General features: G+C 45.6%; 2 protein-coding genes across 5 annotated transcripts; one reads left to right on the forward strand and one right to left on the reverse strand.

Moving 5' to 3' along the window:
* Positions 1 to 207: 207 nt before the first annotated feature.
* Positions 208 to 3395, reverse strand: SHBG (sex hormone binding globulin). The gene is made up of 9 exons (XM_057499487.1): positions 3374 to 3395; positions 2917 to 3080; positions 2677 to 2768; positions 2313 to 2502; positions 1833 to 1994; positions 1437 to 1596; positions 1184 to 1320; positions 626 to 833; positions 208 to 376 (listed from the first exon to the last, which is right to left on the reverse strand). Exons 1-9 carry the CDS (start codon positions 3393 to 3395, stop codon positions 228 to 230), a joined length of 1284 nt encoding a protein of 427 aa, XP_057355470.1. The 3' UTR covers positions 208 to 227.
* Positions 3396 to 4125: 730 nt separating this feature from the next.
* SAT2 (spermidine/spermine N1-acetyltransferase family member 2) lies at positions 4126 to 6487 on the forward strand. Of its 4 annotated transcripts, none has more exons than XM_036895919.2 (6): positions 4129 to 4431; positions 4578 to 4629; positions 4768 to 4851; positions 4949 to 5050; positions 5198 to 5238; positions 5346 to 6487. In XM_036895919.2, exons 1-6 carry the CDS (start codon positions 4366 to 4368, stop codon positions 5352 to 5354), a joined length of 354 nt encoding a protein of 117 aa, XP_036751814.2. In that variant the 5' UTR covers positions 4129 to 4365; the 3' UTR covers positions 5355 to 6487. The 4 variants fall into 4 exon arrangements, with proteins under 4 accessions (XP_036751813.2, XP_036751814.2, XP_036751811.2 ...); XM_036895917.2 differs by having other exon boundaries at positions 4131 to 4431; positions 5374 to 6487; XM_036895918.2 differs by having other exon boundaries at positions 4126 to 4431; positions 4949 to 5238.
* The last annotated feature ends 4972 nt before the right edge of the window (positions 6488 to 11459 follow it).

Here is an 11459-nt window from a genome sequence, read left to right on the forward strand (position 1 = left end):
TCACAATTCCCTGTCTGCTCTTTTAAGGTGCTTATCAGAGCTTCCAATTAGCCACTTCTTTGTCAGCCTCTGATGGGTGCCTGCCTCCCCAAGAGGGAAGCAACCAGGGTTGTTTCTGCTCATCAATATGACAAAATGCTTGGCAAAGTGCCTGGTACATTGCAGATACACAGCAAATATTTGTTGAATAAATGAATAACGTTCAAAGGGGGTTCACAGGTGGGGATTTAATGTGTGGTGTCAGTGTCATTGCCTGGACTCTGGGGACAGCTGTGAGTCCAGATATTCTGGCTCCTGTTCAGGGCCTGGTCCATGTCCAACTTCTGGTCTTGTGCCCAAAGGCTGTCCAAGCAAAAGGAGGCAGAAGAGGCCTCTCCTAGAGGGAGGTGGCGTGGAAGGAGCATTAGTGCATTGGAAGCCCCTCCCCACTTTTCCAGTTCTCCAACCTAAGTATTTGAAAGCACTTCCTCCCACTGTCGCCTATTCCCCTCTCCTCTTGTGTGGCCTGTTCTTTGTCCATCCCAGAGGTTTCTTTCCCCTAAAAATGTGCCCCTTCCTATCTTCTCCCTTCCCTTGAGCATTTTCCAGTGGTGTGCTAAGGAACTTGGACATAACTCTCTTTTACCTGGCAAAGCGCCCAGGAAGAGACGTCCCTGTGGCTGGACCCAGAGTTCGAGAAGGGAGTCAAGGCCCAAGGGACGCAAAGGAAGGATCTCCTTCTTTGGCCCCTGGCTCAAGACCACTCCAGACACAGCCAGCTTCAGTTGAAGAGGGAGTCCCAAGACCAGAGGCAGATCTAGCCTTGGCTCTGACCCAGAAGACAGCACCACCTTCTGCAGATTGTGTGGGACAGAGACATAGGTGGAGGAGGAAAGAATGTACCTTGTGGCCCCACGCCAGCTGCCTTAATTCTGCCTCTGGTCACACCTTCTATTTACTGGCCATTCCTACCACCTAAATCCTATCTCAGTTTACCTGGTTTGACCGTCTATAAAACCATACTCACCCTAGTAAATAAACAATCTAAATAAAAGTCAATTGTTTGCTGTGGGCAACTTCAAGATGTGTCTCTGGCCCCCACCACACTTTTAAGCCTTCCTAATATTGACATTTTGGAGTCTCCCTTTCCCCCTGTTGCTCCCAGGTGCCACTGACTACAGACAGTCCCCCCTCCATCCCTTACTTGATCTTGGAGGTAAAGGCTGAGCCAAGAAGGGTTTTCTGGGGTCCCAAAGGTAAGAAGGGGACCGGAGCCTACTGCCAGTTGGAATCCCAGGTCCAGAGAGAAGGCCCAGGGCTCTTTATAAGGCTGGGGAATGTCTGCAGGGAGAAATGTGCCCCCTGAGGCCTCAAGACTGGGGAGGTGTGGAGGGTAGTGGAGGGAGACAGAGGAAGGCAGACACAGAGCTGGCCATGGAGGGAAAAACAGTCTTTACCTTGGAGACTGAATTCTGCACAAGTCCCTGGAGGGAAGAATATCCCAGGTTGGGACTCTACCACACAGCTGCTGAGACTAGTGGGGGCAGATGCTGAGATCTGTGCCTGTTGGTCCAGCCACTTATACCGGCGCAGGCAAGCATCCAGGGCAGGGGCCAGCTGGAGCCAGTGGGGGGAAGGGAAGGTACAGGCTTGTCACAATCAGGACATCTGAGCCCCTGCACAAACCCCCTAACCCTCAGCTTATTCCACTCTGAGACACAGCATTTGGCCCCCCCCCATGCAGCTGTCATACCTTCCTAGCTCCTCAAAAGTGTGACTTAGACTCCCACAGTCATGCAGCCAGCAATGCTTTACCGCTTCCATCATGATTCCCACCCCTGTGATACAGTTACCGGCAGCCGGAGGTTGGAGGCGGGGAACGGCAGCCCTGCCACTGCAAGCCTCATGATGGGCTGGGGCTTGTTGACCAGGGGCCCAGAGACCTGTCTCAGGCGCAGCACTTCCTCCCCATCCACCCTCAGCAGCACTGAGTCCTCAAGGACCTTCACTTCCACCTGCAGGAAGGAGAGAAGCAGAATTAGAGGCCCTAGGGGCCTCTACCACTTTCTTCAGAGGCAGCTGAGTCTAGCAGAAAGAACAAGTACTTGGAAAGTCAGCAAGCATTCTTGGCTCACTCAGGACTTGTCATTTATGTACTGACTGAATTGCAGAATTACCCTCTGAAAAAATGGGAATGGGATTAACAACTAATGGAGATTTTGTACAGATTCAGTGAGATGGCAATGGTAAAGGGGTGCCCATTAAGTTCGTTCTGCTTCCCTTCCTCAGACTAGCTCAAGACACCCCTTCCTTCAGAACCAGACCTGGCTTACCTGGTGCCACCTCCCATCATCTAGCCGGGGTCCAGCACCTACTGTAAGCTGGGCCCAGTGATTGTGCATTTGGACTTCAGGCCTGCCATCCCGAAGTCCTAGCATAAACCAGTCATCTTCTGGATTGGTATCGCCATACAAAATCACTCCCTCTGGATCCCAAGTTCGAATCTCAAAGGAGGAGGAGGTTCTGGAAAGACACAAAAGGAAGGACTTAGTATGGGGCGTGCCCTTTGAGGTTAAATGTGGGGTAAGAGAAGGGGGAGTTCAGAGAGGGAGGAAGGGGACAGGGAAAAGAGAAGAGCTGAGGGAGAAGGGACTAGTCATCAGGACTAGTCAAGAAGCTAGCTAGTCCACCCCCTACTTTGTCATCTTGGTGAGGTTAAAGGTTATGATGGTGACAGGCTCTTGTCCTGGGCCAGTGCTGACGTGCACAGCAGGAGGGTCCTGGGTCCTCTATCAGAAAGAGAAAATAAACAAACTGTAATAAGGACATACCAGAGACAGACAGGAGAGGGGCCAGAGGAGATAAGTAGAGGGCAGAGCCAAAGTCTAGATCATTTGAACACACATGTAGGCTGAGCACCCTGTCCTGCTCCTGCACCTGGGTGGGGAGAATATGTCTTGAGGCCCATCCCTGGTGGCTGTGAGGTGGTAGCAGGAGCAGGAACAGGAGCAGGAGCTGCAGCAGCCGCCGCCGACGCAATGAGCGCAGTGGACCTCTGCGCTCTATAGTCCACTGTGGTGCTCTCTGAGGATCCGATAACTCTGAGAATGGGCAGGGGAGCAGGCAGTTTTTTGTGTGACTGGTAGAGGGTTAAAGGTTGCCCCGGGGAAGTAGGGAGGCAGGAGTCAAGGGCACTGACCCAACGGCCCCACTGAGGACAAACGGCAGGAGGGACAGAGTTCCTCCATTACCCTCCCCCACTGCTGAGAAAGCTGGGAGAGCGTACCTCATTTCCCTTCTCTTCCTCTAGAGTCAGTCTGGGTCCTCCAAGCCTTCTGCCCATGTGAGGAGGCTGCCTCCACTAGCCTTGAGGAGTAGAAAAAGTCCGGCCCACCTTCCCAAGTAGTATCCTCCATCAGGAGTAGAGCTGAGACATGGAATCCCAAGTATGTAACTGGTGGCTACGTGCAAGTCACTCCACCACTGTTTTAGTGTCCTTGTCTGTAAAATGTGAACAATAATACCTCTTTTATGGGGTTATTGGAATGAGGATTGAGATAATGCAGGCACAGGGCCTGGTATCTGTTCCAAGCTCCTCCCTCAGTATTTTCCCAGGCCTCTGAGGCTCCCCTCACAGGGAGGTATTGTCTCAGAGCTTGATTTAGTGGATCCTAAGAAGTCACCGGTTTCCCACTCCCAATTATCTTCTCTTACCCATTTATTACAAGCTCTAACCATTACCAACAGGAACTCATAATTCTCTCTCTGACCCATTTAAAAATAAAAAGGCCCCCGAGAGAAGTAACGGTTTGAGCCACTCAAGGATCCTAGGAAACAGCTTTCAGAGCTGGTGGGGGGTCTCAGGGTTCATCCAGGGTCTGAGTGGGCTTTAATGGGTAAGATAAAAGGGTAGAGCAGATAACCACCACATGCTTCAGTTAAAGAACCCGGAGGTGACTTTTGAACCATGGGGTGTATAGACCACAAACTGGGCACCCAGATAACACCGACGGAGCGAGACACTCTAGCCTTGACCCCAGCTCAGGCGCCCAGTCACAGGACCTAGTCACTGGGGGCGGGGGGGACAGGCCTACTCTGAGAGCTGATTGGCTGGCGGGTGAACGCCCGCCCTAGCGGAATTTAAGGTTTACGGGGCGGAGAGATCCACCCGGCCTGCACCGCCTCGTCCGATCATTCCCACTTCCCCGCCGAAGCCTAGGCTGGGCTTCCGCCTCCCGGCCTGAGGCACCCGCACCGCACCGTTTCCCCCGGGCTTTCCGGGATCCGAGTTTGTAGTGCCTTTAAAGGGTCCCAATTGCCCTTTGCCGGGTTCTGCTGAACGGAAGTGGGGGTCCTGGACTTCGGTCTCAGACCGTGGTGATTGAAATGGCTTGCGTTCGGATCCGAGAGGCCATAGAGGAAGACTGTGGAACTATCCTGAGGCTGATTCGGGTGAAGGCTGCGGGCCACAAACCAGGGTCCCAGAGGGTATCAGGCCGCGCGGCCGGAGGCGGGGGTGGGGAGGGCAGGGGAAGGAGCGCCCCCTGGGGTGCCTCGGGGCCATCTTTGCCCTAAAATAGCCTGTCTCCTCGCCATAGGAACTAGCTGAGTACGAGAAACTCTCGGATCAGGTGAAGATAAGTGAAGAAGGTGGGGGGTCCAGCCCCTGGGTCCTTAACGGAGACTGGGGAGGAAGTGAGGGATGGGTTCCCAAGGCGGTAGCTCCAGGCTGGACACACGCTCAGGCCCTTTTTCTCTATCTCTTTCTCACATCTCCGATCTTTGCAGCCCTGAGAGCAGATGGATTTGGAAAGAATCCTTTCTATCACTGTTTGGTAGCAGAAGTTCTTCCTGCCCCCGGAGAGCCACAGGGTAAGAACAGGGACCACAGAGTGCTCCTCCCAGGTCAGCCACAAAAGGTTTTCCCAAGGTGCCCAGAGGCTTGACTCCTCTTTTCTCTCTTTTTCAGGGCCCTATGTGGTGGGCTATGGGCTGTACTACTTCATCTATAGCACATGGAAGGGACGCAACGTTTATCTGGAAGACATCTACGTGCAGCCGGAATATTGGGGTAATGGGCAGAGGCTGAGGCTGGACTGGGAGAAAAGCAACCCGGAGACCCAACCACTCCCTGTGCCCCCTAAGCCCAGCCTATGGCCTTTTCTGATCCCCATCAACTCAAACAATCTCTCTTTTTGCCTCTTTTTCCCACCAACAGGCCAGGGAGTTGGTTCTAAAATAATCAAAAAGGTGGCTGAGGTGAGGAAATGCACAGGGCTACAAGCTAGGCCCTGGAAAAGCAAGGGTGTGTGGGAGGCACCTGGGATTGAATAGAGGGTGAGAAGGCCTTTTCCTTTTTGACCCAGAGAAAGTGAGTGATGACTTCTACCACAGGTGGCCCTGGATAAGGGCTGCTCCCAGTTCCGCCTTGCAGTTCTGGACTGGAACAAGAGAGCCACGGACTTGTACAAGGCCCTAGGAGCCCAAGATCTGACTGAAGCTGAGGGCTGGCACTCCTTTCGCTTCGAAGGAGAAGCGATGAGGAAATTAGCAGGAAAATGATGCCATCCCTCTAAGGATCTGTCTGTCTGAGCTTCTCCTTCCCCACCAACTCAAGAACTCCTTAGAGACTGTCTGTACTGACAAAGGGCTCTCTGAAGGAAGGAGGGTTAAGAATGATTATTCCCCAAATATGGAAAGAGCAGAATTGAGGGAGAGGCCTTCCCACCTCCTTGTTGAGGGTGAACAATAAACAAGAATTATTATGTCCTGATGTGTTGAGTAGAGCAGTTGATACTGAGATAAGCATCAGCTACTTTATGGTGCTTCCTGAGTGTTCTGGTCAGTGGATGTTGCTCCTAAGGGTAAAGGTGAGCCCAGGATGACTTTCACTCTCAGTAGGCTAGAATCTTGGCTCTGGCTGGTGGAATTTAAAGAGCAGCGAGAGGCCAGCTTGGCACATCAGGCCTATTGGTCAGGTTTGGGACCCAGACAAAGGCCTCCAATGTTTGGACTTAGTTATTCCCAGATCCATGATTGAGGCGGGCCTGCCACCTCCAAAGATGGAGCAGGCTGTCATCTGTTGATGGCATTTCAGGGGCACTGGGAATGACCACTTGCCCCAAATCAGCTCAGTTAGCTAGTACTTTTCAAACACTACAAAGTTATAAAGTCTTTATTTTCAGTTCTGCAAAACTAAAACAAACTTTCAGGACCCATGGCAACAAGTAGGGAAACGGGCTCATTTCCTACTTTCATAGTATTTTGTTACTCAAGTAATGCAAGTCTGTTGTAGAAAAATCAGGCAGTACTTATAAAATAGAATCAATAGTCTTACACAACTCCTATGTTAACCTTTGGTATCAATTCTCTGCATTTTTTTCAATGTACATGTATATATAATTGAGTAGGGGCTCATGGAATGATACTCTTTTGTAACCTGTTTTTTTCATTTAACAGTTTATCAGAAACACCATCCCATGCTATTAAACATACATTTGTCATCACTTTTGATGTGGGATATCTTTTCTTTTGTTGAACTATTGGTTGAATGGTTATAATTTAGACAGTGAAAGGGTACAGGCAGGTACATAAATGTCTAAGAAATAGGATCTATGGAAGTCTAGAGAATTGAAGATCTACCTTAAAATTCAAATAAAAATAAGAGTCAGCCAAACATAACACCTCAGGGGCCCAATTATTCCTGAGTGGTGCCAGTTTTGGCCCTTAGAGCCAATGTAGTCGAGGACAATCTTGATCAAGAGATATAAAGCTGATCAGCCCCTCCCAGAGTTGAGAACCAGAAGAATTCGGTTTCATACCATTAGGCATTTTTGGTTTATCTCTTATCCTGACAAAGATTAGTATCTTTTAAGCATGATCAATGTATCTAATGATGGGGCTTTTTAAACTTAAATTTTAATGCAGAACAAATTATTTCTGGAAGAATGCACAAATAAGCAGAGAGTATATTATAGATAATACAGTATATTAAGAGTCCAATAGTTCTACAGGCCTTAATTTAAAAAGTCTTCCAACTACCCTCACTCTTCAAAGACAGTTACTTTCAATTGGATTTTTAAATTGTTTTTTATTCACTTACATAACTCAAAACTAAAAATAGTATGCAAATATTGCTACTTTTTAATGTTTCTGTTTTCAGCATTAGCTATTGACTTCCCACTACTGACTCTTTTCCATTCCCCCACCCCCTCCGCCCCACTTCCTATCATGCCAGTATTATATCATAATTCTGGCTGAATCTGTGTTTAATGTTTACATTATTATGATTATGTAACTGCTCCATGTAGATATGATTGTTTTTCTTTCCTGAACCATTTTTGTTTTCCCAGGAGTTAATACTTGCCTTGTTCTTCTATATTTGCTTAGTTTTCTGTGTATACTAATCTATCCCAAAATTCTCCCGTAGTTGTGTTAATCTCTTTAAGGATATACAAACATGTAGGTATTTTGATTTGAGGCTGACCGTTAGGCTGCAGTGTTGCAATCTCCCTGCCCATCCATCGTGGGAACTCCCTTTGCCTCTCTCTTGGGTTGATACCCTGTTTTCTGGAAGCTTTGTCTTCATCTTTCTTGGTTTATTTTGATGGAGTTTCTTGAGAAATGGTGCCTGGGAGATAAATTTGTTGGGACCTTGGTAGTCTGAAAATGTCTTTTTTCTACCCTTGCAGTTAATTGACACTGTGGTTTCACATGCTGGGTTGGTAATAATTTACCCTAAGAATTTTGCAGACATATCTCCATTCTCATCAAGCTTCTATTGTTGCTAAGAAGCTGAAACCTTTCTTATTCTGGATCCCTTGGTACATTGCAGCCCGTTTTAATTTTCCTTCCATCTTTCCTTTCCCCAACCACAGCTTCAAGGATCTTCTCTTTATCCTAGCATTCTGAGATCTCATATGGAAAAGTCTTAGTGTGGTCTCAGTGGGTCTTCCCAATGAGAAGAAAATTCATGTTCTTCAGGTATGGAAAAAAATTTGTAATATTATGATTAGTTTTTGGATGATTCCCTTCCCTCCATTCTCTCTGTTCTTTCTGGAATTTTGTTATTCAGATACTGAATCCCATGAACTAGTCGTTTAATTTTTTTATATTTTCTTTCCTTTTTTACTATTGCTTTCATTTTTTGCTCTACTTTCTGAGACATTTCTTTGATTTTATTTTCAAACCCTCCTATTGAATTTTTATTTTAATTTCTAAGAGCTCTCTCATTCTCAGCATTTTGAAAACATTCTGTTTTGTTCCATGGATATATGTTCTTATCTGTGGATATTCATCATATTTTTTTCAAAAATGTTTTTCTCCTTGCAGTCTTTATTTCTTCTAAGGTTCTTTCTCTCTCTCTCTCTCTTTCTCTTCAATCTTTCATTTTAGAGGCTTTCCTCAAATGGCAGGCAATCCTCAACTGTCTACTCATATTTAAAATTGAGACACTTCTTGGAAACTGTGTATATGTGGGAGGTAAAGAGACATGTTGACTGTGGATTTTGCCATAGGGTGATCCACTAGGCCATTTCTTGAGGAACCCTTGATTTTAGTATCATTAGGTCTTCTATCTTGTCTGATAAGATTTCCCAAAGAAGATTCTTCCAAACTCCTGCATGAAGGATATAAACCTGGCTGTAGGTATTCTCAGAGCTGGGTGAAGAAGTCTAGGGCAAGTCTCAAAATTCAGTATGTAAACTTTAATTTAATCCTCATTTTAAGTATACAGCCATCCATATCAATCTATCCATCTTTCTATCTTCCTCCCAATCTGTCTCTGTATTTAGAAGTCAAGGCAAGCTGGGACATTTCTGTTGACACATCCTTTATAGTCCAGTTAGATGGTGCAGGTCCTCTGTACCATTGCATTCCTTGTTCCCTTAAAAATACTCTCTCTTTCTGCACTTGTCCTCTGAAGAGGAAATCTTACTAAATCTTAACTATCCTTACTAATCTTACTAAAAGGCAAGTATGCTGAAAATCCTGTAATGACTCCCACTGCTCTCAGTAGAAAGCCCAAACTTCTAAATATGTTCCAGTATCTCCAAGATCTAGCCCAAACCAACCCTTCCAGTTAAGTTTCCTTTCCAAGTCTGTTCTAACCATATTAGACTTTCTTCAGTACCTCAGATTCACTGTACTTTCCCCTGTGGGCCTTCTACACATGCCATTCCCCTGTCTGAAATGTTGCCCCTTTTCCCATTCCCACCTTTTGCCTGAATGAACAATGACTAGAGCAAATGAAGAAGAGGAAAAGTCAAATTGGAGAGGATTGTTGTTGCCAGAGGCTTGGAACTTGGTGATGGTGCCATTTCTAGGACAAAATTCAGTCACTCCTAATGTCTGAGTCTACACTAAAACTCTTCTGACAGCATTCTTAATGATCTGCCCCACTTAATGTCTTTGTTTCCCAGCTCCTTATTGGAATCACTGTCAATAATTTCTTTACCATTTCTGCCACCTCTTCTTTTGCCAGCCCTTTAAATACTAGCATAGTTAAGAGTTTCATTATGGACCCATCCCTTTCTGTCTACACTTTTCTTCAGAGATTTAATTTTCTCTTTCAGCTTTAACTGTGACTAATATGCTAATGATTCCCACATCCACCTCTCTAGCCCAGATCTCTCCTGGACCACATTGGACCAGTGTGTCCATTGAGCTAGAGGACATTGATTCTTTTATTCAGTTAATATTTTCCATACCAGGAATTGTGCTAGGTACTGGGCATTCAGTGGTGGGAACCAAAAGACTGAAACCCAGTCTCTGACCCCACAGGGCTTATGGTATGATAACAGAAGACAGACACTGGACAATTTATTAATATTACAACCATGATGAGTGCCACAAAGGAGTATAGAATGAGTTGGCTGTGTGAGACAGGAGACCTAACCTAGGATGGGCACAGTGGAAGGCAAAAGAAATTATATTTAATGACCTGAAAGAGAAGTTTGTTGAAGACAAGGAGTCATGTACATCTAGATGGTGGACCCTCAAAGAGCAAAACCAAACTAATCAACTTCTCTTCCAAACTTTGTTTTCTGAGTTCTGTCTTTCATGATTGGCCTCACCAGTCACTCAGTAACCTAAGGTACAGATCTGGAAGTTGTCCTGTGTTTCTCCCACTCCTTCCCTGGCTCCTGACCCCATCCTATGCTCATCACCAATTCTGCTTGCTTCTGTTGCAAATTTAACAGCCTCAAACCATTTTGTACCTCTGTTGCCCATAGCCCTAATCCAAATACGTCCTCAGCATCTTTCTCACCTGCAACAGCTCGTCATAGGTCTTACTGCCTTTGGGACAGTCCTTACTCTTTAATCTAGTCTCCATAGTTGTAAAATGCAGACCTACCATGCCATATATATATATATATATATATATATATATATATATATATATATATATAGGTATCATTAATATACAATTACATGAGCAACATTATGGTTACTAGATTTCCCCATTATCAAGTCCCCACCACATACCCCATTACAGTCACTGTCCAGCATAGTAAGGTGCTAGAAAGTCACTGCTTGTCTTCTCTGTGCTATACTGCCTTCCCCGTGCTCCCCCCTACATTGTTACCATGTTATATTACCACTTAAAGTTTTTCATTGGCTTTCCAGTATTGATAAAGTAAAAGCCATTCTCAATCTGATTTATAAGTCCTTCACAGCCTAGTTTCCTGCAGCTTCTTACTTTAGGCCAAATGCTATTCGAACTAGTTGTGATTCCCCAAAGAACATGCTCTTTCTGTGCCTCTGCTCTATTGTATTGTTTTAAGAATACTCTCTCTTGCTGCACTTTTCCACTAGCGAACTCCTACCATCCCTCATATCTCAGTTTGCATCACCTCCTCTGCAGTGGTCTTCACTGATCTTTCGGAAGAATAACTATTGTCTCCTTGGGATTCCCTTTATACCTAGTCTTCTTATCACGTCTTTGATAGAGCTCTGTGTGCTTACTTATTAAAGCTTGTTTAACTGTCTGCCCCTTCCCCAATATGTTATTAAAATTCTTTGTATCCCTAACACTTACCACAGTAATTGGAATACAGTGAGGGCTACCTAAATATTTACTAAATGATTAAATGCGCAGCACGTGATTCTAATTTCTGTGCTATTTTATTCACTTCTACCTAAATTTCTTACTTGTCTTAGTAAGAAACTTTGTATTTTCCCTCTCCTATCCTTACTCCACGATTTTTCCTATTTTGAATTTCCTCAGCATTTAGATATCAAAGCTTGTGCTAATCTAAGTTGCACTTGCTTTTCGATACTGTCTTAAAATTATTCTTTAACCTTTCATTATTGCATGATGGCAATTTTCTCAAGACAAGAATATGACTGACTTTTCAACCCACAGCACACAGTACAAAACGCTATAGATTACGTGCAAGTAGACAGAAAAAAACAGCGCGTGCGCACCACGAACATTTTTTTTGCCTTTGGGCTCCTCCTCTTTTTCTTCGGAGCGTGCG

The sequence above is a fragment of the Manis pentadactyla genome, chromosome 4 (assembly GCF_030020395.1).
Source record: "Manis pentadactyla isolate mManPen7 chromosome 4, mManPen7.hap1, whole genome shotgun sequence".
NCBI classification, from domain to species: Eukaryota; Metazoa; Chordata; class Mammalia; order Pholidota; family Manidae; genus Manis; species Manis pentadactyla.

Excerpts from the sequence above, each read along its gene's own strand:
- SHBG (XM_057499487.1), bottom strand. The coding sequence starts at position 3,395 with ATGGAGGATACTACTTGGGAAG. Across the intron at positions 834-1,183 it reads GCCTTTACCTCCAAGATCAA|AAGGTGGTGCTGTCTTCTGG; the intron begins GTAAGGGATGGA and ends CACAATCTGCAG. Across the intron at positions 377-625 it reads CTTCCTGGGCGCTTTGCCAG|GAGAGGCCTCTTCTGCCTCC; the intron begins GTAAAAGAGAGT and ends ACCTCCCTCTAG.
- SAT2 (XM_036895916.2), top strand. The coding sequence starts at position 4,366 with ATGGCTTGCGTTCGGATCCGAGAGGCCATAGAGGAAGACTGTGGAACT. Across the intron at positions 4,630-4,767 it reads GGTGAAGATAAGTGAAGAAG|CCCTGAGAGCAGATGGATTT; the intron begins GTGGGGGGTCCA and ends CGATCTTTGCAG. Across the intron at positions 5,239-5,373 it reads TAATCAAAAAGGTGGCTGAG|GTGGCCCTGGATAAGGGCTG; the intron begins GTGAGGAAATGC and ends CTTCTACCACAG.